This window comes from Stegostoma tigrinum, chromosome 23, assembly GCF_030684315.1.
Source record: "Stegostoma tigrinum isolate sSteTig4 chromosome 23, sSteTig4.hap1, whole genome shotgun sequence".
NCBI classification, from domain to species: domain Eukaryota; kingdom Metazoa; phylum Chordata; class Chondrichthyes; order Orectolobiformes; family Stegostomatidae; genus Stegostoma; species Stegostoma tigrinum.
This window is the reverse complement of record NC_081376.1, coordinates 51,430,056-51,447,313: the sequence shown is the minus strand read 5'-3', so window position 1 is coordinate 51,447,313 and position 17,258 is coordinate 51,430,056. Positions and strand designations below refer to the sequence as shown.

At 40.0% G+C, this 17,258-nt stretch overlaps 1 protein-coding gene across 5 annotated transcripts in view; it reads left to right on the top strand.

Moving 5' to 3' along the window:
- The window catches only part of pdxdc1 (pyridoxal-dependent decarboxylase domain containing 1), an 85,717-nt gene that overhangs the window by 48,624 nt on the left and 19,835 nt on the right, over window positions 1-17,258 (top strand). For 4 of the 5 annotated variants that reach the window (XM_048551661.2, XM_048551659.2, XM_048551663.2 and 1 more), the window contains 6 exons: window positions 410-528; window positions 4,170-4,291; window positions 5,462-5,554; window positions 9,923-10,019; window positions 15,203-15,307; window positions 16,157-17,068. In XM_048551661.2, coding sequence (XP_048407618.1) covers window positions 410-528; window positions 4,170-4,291; window positions 5,462-5,554; window positions 9,923-10,019; window positions 15,203-15,307; window positions 16,157-16,458 — 838 coding nt within the window. In that variant the 3' untranslated portion in view covers window positions 16,459-17,068. Of the gene's footprint in view, window positions 1-409; window positions 529-4,169; window positions 4,292-5,461; window positions 5,555-9,922; window positions 10,020-15,202; window positions 15,308-16,156; window positions 17,069-17,258 lie in introns of those variants that run through there. The other variant, XM_059654183.1, reaches the window with a different exon arrangement.

The window sequence follows — 17,258 nt, the reverse complement described above, 5'->3', positions numbered from 1 at the left end:
AATTCAAAATCGCTTCAGTCACAAAGACATATTCTCTTCAATTGAAGAGTATGGTCATCAGGACTGCAGACCTGTGTGTTGTGTAGTTCACCATGGATGGTTGAGTCCTGCATGGCTTGATGTTGATGCAGAATTGCAGCTCTAATATTAACTATTCAGGAATGCACAAGGCTTCTCCTCGATAGTGGCCTAATGGGGATCCAACCTTGTTGGGTGGCTGGGGTGAGAAATCTAATGTCAGTTAATCATTTATTTGAGTGACTGGGATGCAGCAGGAAGTACTTTGTAACGTCCCTCACTTACTTTGTGCTTCCAGCGTAAATGTGGACCTGATGGGTTTGACATCTGCTTTGTTGCTTCTTGGCAGTTGGATTGAAATGTAATACAGAACTCTATACGTTACCTGCAGGTATGAACCTAACAGTGAAGAACCTGATCCAGAAAAGCAACTCCTAGCAATGGAAAAAATAACTAACGGATTGCTAAAGAAATTGAAGGAACTTGACTCCGACCTGATATTCTCAACAGGTCAGAAAGTCTTTCTCCCTCTCGGACAAAATGTGTAAAACAAGTTAGCTGGAATGTACAACACCACACCATACTGTGTGCACCCTGGTTTTATCTGACTTTCCCTGCTACTGAATTTCTATCCTTGGTCATGCTGCTGTAGAACACTTCCAAGAAGAAACCAGAAGCGTCTCATCAAAGAAGGCAAATGAGGGAAGTTTATTGTGCATTAGAAAAAGTATATTACTGCAGTTAGCCGAATGAAGGAATATGGGAGAAGGCCTAATAGGGTCCAACTGGGAATCACCAGTTTTGTTTCAATTTTCATTAAAAATAATTCACACATGTAGCAGAAGCTAATCTTTTTTTTAATTGACATGGGTATCGCTGGCTGGTCAACACTTATTACCCATCCCTGGGTACCTGATGGTAAGCTGCCTTCTCGAATTGCTGCAGTCAGTGCCTTGGGTAGACGCACAAGGCTGTTACTGTTAGGGAGGGAAATCCAGGTTTTTGACCCAGTAACAGTGAAGAAGCAGTGATATATTTCCAAGTCAGGATGCGAGTGGCTAGGAGTGGAACTTGCAATTGGTAACATTCCCATGTACCGGCTATCTCCATTCGAGATGGAAGTGGTCATTGGTTTGATGCTGCATAAGGATCTTTGGTGAATTTCTGCAGCGTATCTTGTAGACGGTACACACTGCTGCTAATGAGTGTCAGTGGTAGAGGGAGTGAATGTTTGTGGGTGTGGTGCCAATCAAACAGCTGCTTTGTCCTGGATAGTGTCAAGCTTCTTGAGTGTTGTTGGAGCTGCCCCCATCCAGGTAAGTGGGGAGTGTTCCATCCATATTCACATGAGGATGTGAAAGCATCAGAGGGAGTGCAAAGAGGTTTACAAGAATGCTTCCACGTATAAGGAGCTTCCTTATAAAGATAGGTTGGAGAAGAGAAGGCTGCAAATAGACTTAATGGAGGTACTCGAGTCATGAGGAGTAATTGCTGGAGCATACAGGGAGAGACTGTTCTTGTTGGTGGAAGGATTGAAAACAAGAGCGCAAAAGCCTGAAGGAATTGGCATAAGAAATAAAAACAAATTTGGAGTATCTGTTCAGCTGTGAGCACCCTGTCTAAGAATGGATGTTAAATCCCTGGAGAGAGTGGAAAGGAGGTTTACACGAATGAAACCAAGAATGAGGGATTTTAGATAGAAGGAAAGTTCAGAGAAGTTTGGCTTATTCTCCTTTGAACAGAGAATACTAAGAGGTGACCTTATCAAGGTGTTCAGAATTGTGAACAATTTTGACAGGGTAAAGAGGGATATTCTGTTTCCATTAGATGGGATGTCGGGAACTAGTGGTCACCACTTCAAGATTGTCAGTAAGAGAGCTAGGAGTGAGATGAGGAGGAACTTCTTATTCAGCATTGTTAGGAATTTGAATGCACTGCCTGGGAGAGTTGTGGAAATAGATTCCATCGCAGATTTCAGAATCATGCTCGATATATCTTTGAAAGTGTTGAATTTAGACAGCTCAAAATGAGGGCTGGAGAAGGGGACTGACTAGCTGTGTAGCTCTTTCAAGAGCCAGTACAGTCTCAATGGGTCAAATGGCCTCCTGAAAGATAAAATCTATGACCATGAGAAGAAACATTTTCACACAGCGAGTTGTTACTCTCTGAGTGTGTGGTAGATTCAATTGAAACATTCAAAAGGGATTTAAAATGTTGTTTTTACAAATAACAATGTGCAGGGTTACAGGGAGAAGTCAGGGCAATGGCATTAAATGTTCATTGGGAGAGACATTTCAGACAAACAGGGCAAAGTGACCACCTCCTACACAGTAATCATTTTAAGATTTGGCGTATATTCAAGCATGAGATGGATAGATTTTTGATCTCTGTGGAAGTCGAGGGTTTGAATCCACAGACAGGAGAGTGAAGATGAAGCAGGAGATCAGCCAAAATTGCATGGAACAGTCTCGAGCTGGTCAAATTTCTTAACTTCTTGTGTAAACTAGAAGCAAAGGGTTGAAACTAGTCTGTGGGGAGGGGCTTTGTATTTATTTGCAATACTTTGATTTTGAGACTAGACGGGGAGCATTACGTTGAGCGGTAGAAGGAAAGCATTGTAACTCTCTCCTCATGTAACTTAATACCCATGTGATTACATCAGCATTCACTTGTCCTCGTAGTGGTGTGATCATTTGACAGGAAACACCCAGTGACACCAATAGAAATAAATGAAGAAAACATTTCTCTTTTTAAAACTTTTACTGTGATCAGCAAACCAAAATCAGCAGGTCAAACATTATTTAACAAATACATAACACTTGAAATAAAAGGATAACTTTCACTTTAAATAGTTGATAAAGCCTAGATACATATGAACAGAATCAACGGTACCTGCATCACTATATACGCCTATGGCACCATTTGCAGTTCCAAAGTGCACTGACTCCTGTGTAGGATCTCTCACTTTCTGACTCTGTCTCGTCAGCTCTCGAGTCGGTTTCTATGGCAGCCATCGTGAAATTTTCAGATGCTGTAACACCCAAACATCGCAGCACTGTACAGCGTTCTTGGCTAGCTTCACAACAGTGTTTATTTGCTTGAGATTGCAACAGAGTAGCAGTGGTGTGTTCGGGTTCCTGGCCTGTAGTTCATCCACTTCCGTTGGCTTTCTTTTTTTCTCTTTAAAAGCCTATTTCAGCTTCTAATCATAATTCTAACAGTCCTGATGGCATAGCATTCCCAGAGACTCCTTTCTCTGCCCCCTTCATCTGGTCTGATTTGGATCTGGCAAACCTGAAGCAATGGCAGTTTCCAACCCACAACTTCAACTCTTAATCTTTCCTTTTCTTTTAAAACTAGGTTACACGTACAGCCTCCTGTAAAAGTTTATTTTCTGGTCACCTTACCTGGAGGATTCTGTTCTACATGATATTTGGGTCTGTGTCTTTGCTAAGACCCACTGTAATTAGATATCTGATTCGCTATCTGTTTACCCTTTGCTTTAATTTCATGCCAACCTAGCTTACACATGCGCATCTAAGGAGCTTCAAGACATGTATTGTCTGAATAATCTTGGTTTCATTTTGGACTTACAGGGATCTACCTACTTAATAGGAAAAACAGGTATTTCCTCAAGGAAACAAAGTGTGGAGCTAGATGAACACAGCAGGCCAAGCAGCATCTCAGGAGCACAAAAGCTGACGTTTCGGGCCTAGACCCTTCATCAGGAGAGGGGGATGGGGGGAGGGAACTGGAATAAATAGGGAGAGAGGGGGAGGCGGACCGAAGATGGAGAGAAAACAGGATAGGTGGTGAGGAGGTAGGGAGGGGATTGGTCAGTCCAGGTCACATTTCACTGGATCATGGGCATGCAACAAACCATAACTGTTAGATTAGATTATACTCAGTTCAACAATGTTGTATCAAACCAACCAGAGGAACACACAAATAAGGATTTGGTATCAAATGTATTTGTTGTACTTGTGCTTGTTACTCGTAGGAAAGGACTTGTGGACATTATGATCAATTTGGTCTTCAGTATTAGTAACATTATAAATAAATGACAGTATTTGAGGAGTATTGTAGCTCTATTTTATGCTAAGTTTACAGCCCATGTTTAACATTTATTACTTAATACTGTGAATCTGCAGGGCCTGAGTTTGAAGGTGAGAAGAATTGCATATATGTTGGTATGGTAACTGATAACTTGGATGTACCAGAACTAGTGGAAACAATTGCAGCCATGGGCAAAGAAATTGAGGAAAGTTCAAAGGTATGTAACAAATTGTTTGATAAGAATCATTTTCTACTCCAAAACCAAGCTTAATATTGAATAGCAATGGCTTGCAAAAGTCAAGTTTCTTCAAAGAAATATACAACTCTATTCTTTCAGTTAACAGTAACTAAATTCGACAAAATAATCAGTATGTTGTCTTATTTCTAATTTAGTTACATCTAGATCTGAATGTTTTATTTATATCTAATACATGGGATGCATCTCCTCTAACTGAATAGTTGTAGTTTGCAAGTGTAGTCAAATCCAGTTACAGTGATTTATGTGGCCATTATATCCAATTTCCCATTACGGTACAATTCAGTGTTACTCACCTTTCCTACAAGGCTGTTTAGTCTCCATGGATTTTACCATAACGGTCAGCTTCTTAACATTACTGTAACACTGCTCAGCACTTTAGCTGAATGGTACCATGCCCAGATTTGGGATTCAATCACAGGAAGTAAAGACTGATTAAAATATTGTTTTATTTTAAATGGCAGATGCTTCAAGTGATGCTCAGAGGGGAGTGGTGGTACAACTGGGAAATTGGCTTTAGATTCCGAATACCTACCACTCTAGCAACACACTTGCATGTGTCTGCATCTGCAAGAAGGGTCTAGGCCTGAAACGTCAGCTTTCCTGCTGCTCTGATGCTGCTTGGCCTGCTGTGTTCATCCAGCTCCACATCATCTTATCCCACTTGCAATACAATGTAGCTTTGGAATTTAAAAATTGTGGGCTACTACAAACATATATGCTACTACGTACATCTGTTAGTGTTTGAATGGGCTTAAATCAAAAGACTCACACTTACTTGTTGAATTAGTATGATGTGGAGATGCCGGGGATGCACTGAGGTGGACAGATTCAGAAGTCACACAACACCAGGTTATAGTCCAATGAGTTTACTTAAAATCACAAGCTTTCAAAGCACTGCTCCTTTATCAGGTGAAGTGGAGACAGGCACACAGTATTTTGCCATTATCTCTCCGCCTATATGTTCTGTGCCTGTGTGCCTCCCTCCTGGTGTCATGTAACTTCTGACATGCATATTACAAAGATCTCTCTAATATTTCTTAAAATATCACTTCGTAGTAGAAGAAACTTACTGAATCTTCATTGTATAGTACTAATACTAACTGTAAGTCTCTTGTATTTATTTTGAAGTTATTGGAGAACATGACTGAAGTAGTACGGAAAGGCATTATTGAAGCAGAGCAACAGTTACAGAAAGCAAATGAAGCTAAACTCCTTGAAGAGGTAAATACAGATATTTCCAGATTGTGTTTACATCATTTTATCAACATTAATCAATAGCAATAACATCAAAAGCTGTTCACTAGAAATAAAGGGAGTAGCAATGCAGGATTACACTTTTAACTTGAACATGTGTGTTTTTTCATTTAGTAATCTGTTGTTTCATTTCAGTTAAATCTTTAAACCAACTGTATTTGCTGAAATTCTGAAGAAGGGTCACTGAACCCAAAACATTAACTCAGATTTCTCTCCACAGAAATGGTCTGAGGAGAGCCAGGAGGGGGCACCAGAAAGGCTTGGCATAACGGATTAGGGAGCACACAAAGGCATATGTGAGGAATAAGAGAATGGTCAAAGAAAGAGTAGGGCCGATCAAGGATAGCATAGGGAACTTGTGTGTGGAGTCTGAGGAGGTAGGGGAAGCCCTAAATGAGTTTTTTGCTTCTGCCTTTACAAAAGAAATGACCTTTGTAGTGAATGAAACCTTTGAAGAGCAGGTGTGCATGCTGGAATGGATAGAGATAGAGGAAGCTGATGTGCTGAAAATTTTGTCCAACATTAAGATTGACAAGTCGCCAGGCCCGGACCAGATTTGTTGTCGGCTGCTTTGGGAAACGAGAAATGCAATTGCTTCGCCACTTGCGAAGATCTTTGCATCCTCGCTCTCCACTGGAGTCGTACCTGAGGACTGGAGAGAGGCAAATGTAATTCCTCTCTTCAAGAAAGGAAATAGGGAAATCCCCGGCAATTACAGACCAGTAAGTCTCACGTCTGTCGTCTGCAAGGTGTTAGAAAGGATTCTGAGGGATGGGATTTATGACCATCTGGAAGAGCATGGCTTGATTAAATGCAGTCAACACTGCTTAGTGAGGGGCAGGTCATGCCTCACAAACCTTATCAAGTTCTTTGAGGATGTGACTAGAAAAGTTGATGAGGGTCGAGCTGTGGATGTGGTGTATATGGACTTCAGCAAGGCATTTGATAAGGTTCCCCATGGGAGGCTCATTCAGAAGGTCAGGAGGAATGGGATACAGGGGAACTTAGCTGTCTGGATACAGAATTGGCTGGCCAACAGAAGACAGTGAGTGGTAGGAGAAGGAAAATATTCTGCCTAGAAGTCAGTGGTGAGTGGTGTTCCACAGGGCTCTGTCCTTGGGCCTCTACTGTTTGTAATTTTTATTAATGACTTGGATGAGGGGATTGAAGCATGGGTCAGCAAGTTTGCAGACGACACGAAGGTTGGAGGTATCGTTGACAGTATAGAGGACTGTTGTAGGCTGCAGTGGGACATTGACAGGATGCAGAGATGGGCTGAGAGGTGGCAGATGGAGTTCAACCTGGATAAGTGCGAGGTGATGCATTTTGGAAGGTCAAATTTGAAAGCTGAGTACAGGATTAAGGATAGGATTCTTGGCAGTGTGGAGGAACAGAGGGATCTTGGTGTGCAGATACATAGTTCCCTTAAAATGGCCACCCAAGTGGACAGGGTTGTTAAGAAAGCATATGGTGTTTTGGCTTTCATTAACAGGGGGATTGAGTTTAAGAGTCGTGAAATCTTGTTGCAGCTCTATAAAACTTTGGTTAGACCGCACTTGGAATACTGCGTCCAGTTCTGGTCACCCTATTATAGGAAAGATGTGGATGCTTTGGAGAGGGTTCAGAGGAGGTTTACCAGGATGCTGCCTGGACTGGAGGGCTTATCTTATGAAGAGAGGTTGACTGAGCTCGGACTTATTTCATTGGAGAAAAGGAGGAGGAGAGGGGACCTAATTGAGGTATACAAGGTAATGAGTGGCATAGATAGAGTTGATAGCCAGAGACTATTTCCCAGGGCAGAAATGGCTAACACGAGGGGTCATAGTTTTAAGCTGGTTGGAGGAAAGTATAGAGGGGATGTCAGAGGCGGGTTCTTTACGCAGAGAGTTGTGAGAGCATGGTGTGTGTTGCCAGCAGCAGTTGTGGAAGCAAGGTCATTGGGGTCATTTAAGAGACTGCTGGACATGCATATGGTCACAGAAATTTGAGGGTGCATACATGAGGATCAATGGTCGGCACAACATCGTGGGCTGAAGGGCCTGTACTGTGCTGTACTGTTCTATGTTCTAGATGCTGCCAGACCTGTTGAGGTTTTTCCAGCAGTTTCTGTTTTTGTTTGCTGGAATTACTTGGCATGCTGTTATTCTAGCTATCATCAGTGATGCAGACATGCTATATAGTTCCAGAGTAAGGAATGGTGATAAGCATCATGGTATCAAATTAGATTGGGTTGGGTTTTGTTTTTAGCTGCTCCAAGTCCCCTGGACACATTAGCTATGTTCCCAAAACATTTGAAACTTACAGGGCAGCAATATCGAAATAAGTTTGTTTTCTCACTGCTGAAGTTTGATTTAGTTAAATGAGATACTCCCAGGCTGGATTCACTTACATACTAGCCACTAGCCTCTGACAAGTAGCTATCCTATTAATTCAGCCTCAAATGTACTTGTGTTTGCAAAAACAAACCTGATAGCTAATAAAGTGATTATTTAACAAACTTAATTTCAACTAAGCAACATCTCACAGATGCAATTTATGATATTTTATGATTGAACAGGAACACTACAGTGGGAGTTGAAATACACAAAGTGGAGATGAACCATCGAAACTAGCCTGCCCCTGTTTGGAATAATTTGAATTGGTTGCTATTCTGATACTTTACATGAGAAATCACTCTCACATTAGCATGTATTCAAATGTGTATTTAATCAATGGGTATAGAATAATTGGCTAGGATCTGAGGTCAGTAACGATGTAGCGGCTCTTGCTGTTATTTTAAAGAAAACTGTCAACAAAGTTCTGGTGAATTCTGTGGCAAAGACATGCCTTTCTATGATCTCACAATGAGGAGATCTCTGACTACTCAGCAGTCATGATATCAATGTGTATAGCAATGAGCCAATCACACTGAAGTATTCTTAGGCAGCAAACCAGGAAATGAATATCATTCACTTTAAATTTAAAATTTCAGGTAGCAAAACATGATAATTTGATTTCGATAAAAACTAAAATATCAATATTGGCCACCTTTAAATGAAATATGCATGGAATTGTTCTATCATAATGGAAAGGTTTGGCATGACACAAGTGTAAAAGATTCTGAAGAATGGTCACTGGACCTGAAACGTTAACTCTGTTTCTCTCTCCACAGATAGATACTTCTAGACTTGCTCCAGCAATTTCTGGTTTTTGTTTCAGATTTCCTGCATCTTTGGTCTTTTTCTAATAAATGGATTGTTTTAGGGTATTCAGCAGTAATTATGAAATTAATACACTGTTAAACATGCAGTTACACCTCATTTAACAAGCTTTCAGTATTGTTCAAGTGTTTTTACGACAAGAATATCTGTAAAGCTGTCAGTTTGCAAAGTGAATGCAATCTCAGGGACGTCAATAGTGCACATTGTAGAGAACAATAGATTACTTATGGAAACCTCTGCGTTTCCATATTATGCACATTACAGTTGAAGCTTCAGTGGGATGAAGATGGCCTAATTTTTTTTTAAAAAACTGGAGAAACTCAGCAGGCCTGCAGCGTCTGTGGAGAGAGAAATGGTTAATGTTTCAAGCCTAGTATGATTTCACAATCACCATTTTCAATCCTTTTCTGTTATGAAGAAGTCAAATCAGACTCAAAACATTGACGCGGTTTCTTTCTCCACAGATGCTGCTGGATTTGCTGACTTTCTCCAGCACCTTGTTTTTATTTCAGATTTACAGCATCCACAATTTTTATTTGAGTAATATTCGCAAACACCTAACAGGTTTGTGATGGTCATGTTGCAAATTCTGAACATTGTAAAGCTGGTAATGATCTAATTACAGGTTCTGATGAGCACAGTGAGAATTCTTTGTCGGTATCATTTGTTCTGTGAGATTAAATTAAGATAATTCACTTGTATTTTATCATAAATTCATTTTATTTTCTGCCAGTATTGGCAGGCCAAGAGGTGTGCTCAGAAAAAAGACCGAGCAGTTTTAAATTATTTATTCACTTTTTACAGTTTAGAACAGAAATTGTCCTTCCAGCTTCTAACAACTGGAATAGTACAATTAATATATTTCAAATGATGATGTGGAGGTGCTGGTGTTGGACTGGGGTGGACACCAGGTTATAGTCCAACAGGTTTATTTGAAATCACCAGCTTTCGGAGCGCTGCTCCTGTGTCACCTGACAAAACCGCAGTACTCCAAAAGCTTGTGATTTCGAATAAACCTGCTGTACTATAACCTGCAGTTGTGTGACGTCTGACTTAGATGACGAAGGCTTGAAAATATTAGTGGTGTTATTTTATTTGGGCTCATTGTTCTTTGTCACATTCTTTGTCTTTCTAGGGACTTCTACGACAGATTCCTGTAGTTGGCTCAGTACTTAATTGGTTGTCCCCAGTCCACAGCTCAGTTCAAGGCAGATCATTCAATTTGGCAGGAGGTAAGATTTCAGTTCTTCATAATGCATAGATTTATTCTGCTTTAAGATTATACTCAAGTTTTTTTTCAAAGCATTAAATAATGTTTGAATACAGGATGTGAACAAGTACTTAAATATGGATGATGTTCCAGAGCAAAAACGTTTTTGGTTTTACTTATCATTAAATATTCTGAGAACAGAATGTAAGAGTTCTGAAGATTCCCTTTTCTTGAACTTCAATATATATATAGCTTCAGCTGCCTATTTCCCTTTCCTGAGGGAACTGGCACCTACAGGTTATAGTACCATCTGCACCAATCAGTCTCCAACTGGTCAAAACAAATATTCTTTGACAATTATTTGTGCATGTGGCAAAATAGCAGGGGTTAAGAGACTATTTGGGTCTCCCAATCCAGCTGGTCCTTTCCATACACTCCCACTTTTGCACAACGGCTACTAGAAGTCAAAACAGAGAGGAAAACTTGGCCATTTTGTTCTGCATTTGGCAGGATGCCATAATGAATTTGTGAATCTGTATGAGTAGCACAGTTGAGATGAACTAACTCAGCACAGATCATTAATTGAACCTAAAGCTTTCTAATATTTATGTTTGAGATGAATGATGTTTTGTAATAGAGCCACCAGGGCATCATTTCCTGTATTAGTGGAATAAGACATGGATGATTGGAAAATTATTTATCACTCATTCACTGATGTCCTTTGGGGAAGGAAATCTGTCATCCTTACCCTGGTCTGGCCTACATGTGACTCTAGACTAATTGCAATGTGATTCATTCTTAACTGCCCTCAGGAATGGCCTGTACCATTACTAATCGAGCTGGCTGACTCCTAAAGGACAAAGCTGCTAGACTGGGTTTGTGGCAGGTGGTGAAGGAACCCAGAGGGGAAAAGCATATTTTACTTCGTCCCCGCAAACCTGTCATAAATATGTCTGTCTATGACAGTCTGAGCAGGAGAGAGCAGCACACAATCCTAGTGAAGATGAAGCTGCAGCCTCATATTGATAATACGCTCCATTGTGTTTTGTGGCACTTCCCAGCATGCTGCTGGAGAAGATTTTGAACAGATCTGGCAACTCAAAACTGAGTATTCGTGAGGTGCTGTGGGTCATCAACAGCAGAGTTGTATTCAGCCACAATCTGTAAGTTCCTGACCCTGCATATCCCCTACACTACCGTCACCATCAAGCCAGAAGATTGACCCTATTCAGTGAGGAATGCAGGAGGGCATGCCAGACGCAGCATGAAGTATACCTGAGGATGATCTGTTAACCTGTGAAGTTACAGCACAGGACTATTTGTCTGCCAAGCAGCACACAATGGTAAGGGCTAGACAGTCCCAAAACCAACTGATTATATGGCTCCACAGTCTTGTCACAGTCATGAATGGTGGTGGACAATGAAATAACTAGCAGGAGGCACAGGCTCCAAACATGTCCTAATCTTTAATAATGGGGGATCCCAGTGTAAAATCAATACAAAATACAAAGCTGAAATATTTGCATCCATCTGAAGCTGAAGTGCAAAGTGAATGATCCAACTCAGTCTCCTGAGGCCCTCAGCATCATAGATGCCAGTCTTCAGCAAATTCAGTCCATCCCACCTTATCGAGGAACAGCCAGAGACACTAGATGCTACAAAGCCTATGGGCCTAGGTAAGATTCCAGCATTAAGACTGAAGGATATACTGCAGAACTAACCATGTTGTTTCTGTACAGCTACAACAGTGATATATGCCTGACCAGGTGAACCTGCACACATAAAGCAGGTCAAATCCAACTGACGCAGCTAACACCTTATTTGTTTACTTTCAATCATAAATGATAGAAGGGTGTTGACGGTGCTACCAAAATCAGCACTTGCAAAAGAATAATCTGCTCAGTTTGGGTTCTGCCAGGGCACCTTAGCTCATGCCTTAATCTAAACATGGATGCAAGAACCGAATTCCAGAGATGAGGTGAGAGTGATTGACCTTGGATGTCAAGGCTGCATTTGACCAAGTGTGACATTAGGAGCCTTATACTCCTGTTTTCTGCTTCTCTCCTGTCTTGTATAGAGGGGTTATATTTGCTATTTCCCAATCCAGTTGAAATATTTCTGAATCTAAGTGTGGAAAATGAGCACTCCTACCTCATTGGATATGTCATAACCTCTAATTTCTTCTTCCTAATTAACTGCTTAGTCATTCTGTGCCATTCTCTCATATTCTGATCTATCATCTAACCTGTCACTCAACTTTGCACAATTGTATGCCTTTTTCCTTAAGTTTAATGAATCCACTAATATTTTCTTAATACTGGAAATATATTGACTCTGAGTAGTATGTCAGTAAGTTCAGCTTTCATGCTTACATAGTTATCCTTACTTAGATGAACCCAGTTTTTTCTCCCCTTCAAACCAGGTGTAGAAATCATTGATTTTGTATTCTCTGCCTTTACTCTGAGGTGATGAAATAATCCTGTCATAATACCAACCATCAAGTCTAAATAACCTGTGCTAAAGAAACAATCTGGAGGGTAGTCTGTTAACTCCTCATCCAGACGACTACTTGCCACTGACTTTTCCAGATCATATTTAAGGTGAAAGATGCGCAGAATGATTGCCATCCCTTTATCACAGGCACCAAATATTTATTCATGCATACTTTGTTCCCCATCGTGGTTGCTGTCAGGAAGCCTGGACATTACTCTACCCAAACCGATTCTACATCCTGATCTCATGAACCAGGGTCATCTGTAACAAGTGCACAAATACAATCCTTGATTGACAGTGCTACCCCTCCACATTTACCTAGCTTTCTATTCTTGTTCGTTATCATTTAGCACTCAATATTCAGAACCTTTGTCATCCTTAAGTGTGACCGCACTTGGAGTATTGCGTACAGTTCTGGTAGCTGCATTATTAGGAAGGATGTGGAAGCTTTGGAAAAACAGTTAGCATAAAGTTTCAGGTCCGGTAACCCCTCCTCAGAGCCATTCTGAGGAAGGGTCACCAGACCGGAAACATTAACTCTGTTTTTCCCTTCACAAATGCTGCCAGACCTGCTGAACTTCTCCAGCAACTTTGTTTTTGCTTCTGGACTCTTGCTGTTTGTTGTAGAGTGTCAATTCCACTAACTGTTCTGTTTGCCCATTACTGATACTGTTCTTGTTGCTCTCCCCATTTGAATGGCTTCTTATACCATAGGGCCACTGTCAATTAACACATCTGGCCTAAAAGCCCTGGCTCACATCCAAACTGGCTGAAAGAATATCAGACCCATTGGGCAATTACAGAGATTGCCACTACCTCATTCTGCCCTCTTGGTGCCTTTATCTGCCTCACTTCGTCACACTCACCTGTCCCTGACCAAATCAGAAGGGTCCTTTCTGAATGCTGTAACTGTTTCCTGGTCTAAAGAATCCGGGTAACCTCTTTTCCGTGACGCATTACATTTCTGTAATTCAGCCTTCAGTTCAATCTCTGGGCCAAGACTGTTCAAACTTCAAAAACTTACTGCAGATGTGTATCAACGAATTCCCACATGCAGTATCCTTGAAACACAATGTGACCTGCCATCCAAATGAGTTTTAATTATTTAGTTACATAAAAAGCAATGCTAATAATGTATCTTAATGCACAAATTGGCGAAGTTATTTATGAAGTTATGGTGGTGAAGACCACTTGCTGGAAACTCATCAAACAATAAGTTTCTTTCACTGGAGCAAGAACTAATTACAGTTAGTTCCATTGAACCTAGCTCTGAGTGCCTGTGTAAGGGCTCTTGCCTTGCCTGCTTCTCTAGATAATACTGACGTCCTGTCTTGGGATCCTTGGCTCTCCCCTTCTTTAGGTATTACTGACTGCTTGTCTTAGCATCTCCCCTCACTGCATCAAGGAGTTCCAGCAAAACTGGAATCAGTGGGCACGTTGGGGGTAAACTCTTGACTGGTTGGTGTCATACCTGACAAAGGAAGATGTCTGGGATTGTTGGAGGTCAGTGATCTCTGCCTGAGGACATCTCTGCAGGACTTCCTCAGGGCACTGTCCTGGACCCACCCATCTTCAGCTGCTTCATCAATGATGTTCCCCCCTCCATAAGGACAGAAGTAGGGATATTTGCTGATGATTGCACAGTGTTGAAAAGACTTCTCAGATACCGAAGCTGTCCATTTCCAAACATAGCAATACCTGGATAAAATCTGGATTTGGTCTGATAAAGTGCCAGGCAGTGACCATCTGGTCAAAGATGGGGATGTTCCTGTTTAAACATTCATTTTATTTTGATATAAGATTTTTTTCATTTGTTCAGGGATTATAGGCATCACTGACTGGCCAAGCATTTGTTTCCATCCCTAATTGCCCAGATTTTTTTTCCACATTTTTATTGAATTCACATTTCATCTGCCAAGGTGAGATTTGAACACATGACCTGGGGTAATAAAAGTAAAGAACTGCAGATGCTGGAGAAAATGAGCAGATCTGGCAGCATCTGTAGAGAGAGGAACAGAAGTTAATATTTTTGAGCCCAGTGACCTTTGATCAGAAGCCTGGAGTTCTGGATTACTAATCCAGTGAGATCACTCTACCATCTCCTCACTATCTGCTTTAATTGTATGGAGGAGAATAACCTTGAACACAGAATAGATATATTACATAGAAATGTATTTATTTCGGGCTGAATGCAAATCAAAACTGAACTGTAATGTAAATGGTGTAGTTATTCATGTACCTTTTAATATTAAATGTACATCTGATTGGGGAAAAATGTGTTCTGTACAACATTAAAGCTGTTTGTTTTCTAATTTACTCTTGAGGATGTAAAGGTTTTTTGTAGCAAGGTTAAATGACAGATCGTAACTATAGAAAATATACATTATGTTCCCAACTTCAGATTATCTTGCCTTTTTCTGTCTCCTGGATGAATTTCTGGCCATTAACTATCACGTTCTTAAAGCGCTCAGATATTTTTTTCTGGAATTAATAAGCACTGCTGGTAAGCAGTATACCCAGCACCAAACAGAAAACATTGGCTATGAAATGTGATTACCCGTTCTGCAGTCTTACCTTCACTTTTGTCACTATCCATTCATTTGAAATATATTTACAGAATTTTCAAACAATGTTTCTATTTTTGTTTATTTATGTTGATTCTTATTTTCTCCACTTGACATTGTTTGTTATATGTTGCTTGTTGTTTGTCAGGTTCTCTCGAATCAACAGATAAACTTTATACACTAAAAGCCCAAACCTCTGAAGGAACCCCACCCTCAACACCCACAATTATTCACACCAAACACAAGTCACCAGGTATGTCCCATTTCTAATTTCTCTCATTCTTACTTTTGTGAATATGAAACATGACAGCTGCCACGTAACCTCCTTATTTTCATGCTTCAAAATGTTTTCTCACTGCTTCTGAAGTGAGTTAGGTGCTGCAATTCTGCAATGAATTAGTGTAAATTGTGGTTTTGTAATTGTTATAGTGGTTTTATGAAGTCAAAGCTCAAACTAAAAATTTTGAATTGTTGGGAGAACCTATGATTTCTTTTCAAACATCCAAGCACTTAATTCCCACATTGTACAGTAATGTGTAAAACAGCTCAAAACATAGGCTGGATTTATAATTTTAAATGCGAGCATACAGATCACACAGTATTAGAATAAAAACAAATTAAGTTTGATTGGTTTAGAAAAATAAAGGGAACACCGCAGGGTTTATACCAAATGGGATGTTATTTTTCAATTTTAAAGTTGCATATAATCAATCTATCTATCTATAGGCTCCATAGTCATAAAGCCTAGAACAGAGTTTCGGATTATTCTGAAAAATTGCAACTGACCTTAAGAGACGTAAATGAGCAATTTTAAGTGATTGTAATTACTAATACAATTATTTGGCCAGCTATTTATCCAATGCTACGTATAAACAAACAACAGTAATCCATCTCCAAGTTGTAGTCACTCAACACAATAGCTAGAACCATTTACAAGAATGATTTAGGGATGACCTGAGTCCCCATACTTTAAGAAGAAGTGTTTTATTGTGCATGATCTCTCCAAAGCCACTAAAAGAATATTTTCCTAGCTGGTAATATGCAAGGATGGATTCTTACCTCAATAGTGGAGTTACTGAACATAGGCATTTTAACTTAATAGGACAGAAACTGTTTAGAAGGTCTTCCAGGACTTCTGCCTCTGATACAGTCAGTGAAACTTCAATGGGTCACACAGAAGAAATGGAAGAATCTCAGAGCATCACAGAAATGACCAGACTGGAGGATAAAAATGAAATTCACCAAAGCCCTGAATCTTCAGTTCAGCTGAATGGTGATTTGGAGTTTCCAGGACACCCACAATCTGAAGGAAAATCTGATGGAACTAGTAACGACATAAAAGTCGTTCAGCAGCCCTCTGAACCAGCAGAAGCTGAGGGTTTAGAGAAAGAAGATCTTAGATAAAATGGAAAAAAAGCGGTAAGACTTTGCACACAGGAAAAAAGCACATGGCCTATGCTTGGGTTAACATGGAACCTTTAAATGTGAACTGTGCCATGAGATAGAATAGTAAGGATACTACTATTGTATGCCTTTAATTAGGACTTGGCACATTACTGTGACGTGACTAGGAATTTCAATTGTCATTGAAAGGTTGATTTGAAAATTGATCCTAAATTAAATCTGTCAAGGGGCCTGAATCTCAGAAGTGCAATTGTTCTGTTTTCTTAAGAGGGCTAAGAAAGCACCATTATTTTCTTCCTTATAATTTTCAATCTGACTCACTAAGTTTGCAATATAATTACGTATGCTTATCACTATGAATATATGGGTTAATTTGTAGTTTAAAAGTAAATTTTACTATTGCTGTCAATATTTAAATTGGGTGAGGATCATTTTATTTCTGTTCATTTTGCACATTGGTTTTGTCCTTAACCTGTTACCACCTCCTATGTACATCTCTTGACTCAAACACTGATGCTTGAATGCTATTTAAGCTACAGGGTGGGGGTGGAGTTGAATTCAGTGTTTTGATTCTTACCTAAAATCAAATAAAATTTATTTGAGAAAATGAGTCAGTCATTACTTAAGGCTGTTCATTTAAAAGCTATACTGTTATATTTTCAAATGTCAAGTTAACACAACCACTGGGGATAAGAATTATTGATCTGCTTATGATACCTCCGCTGCAGGTGGAATTCTGAGCACATCCAGAAAGTACTGGTTAGAGGGTCTTGTGGTACAGCAATAACTGATGTATTATA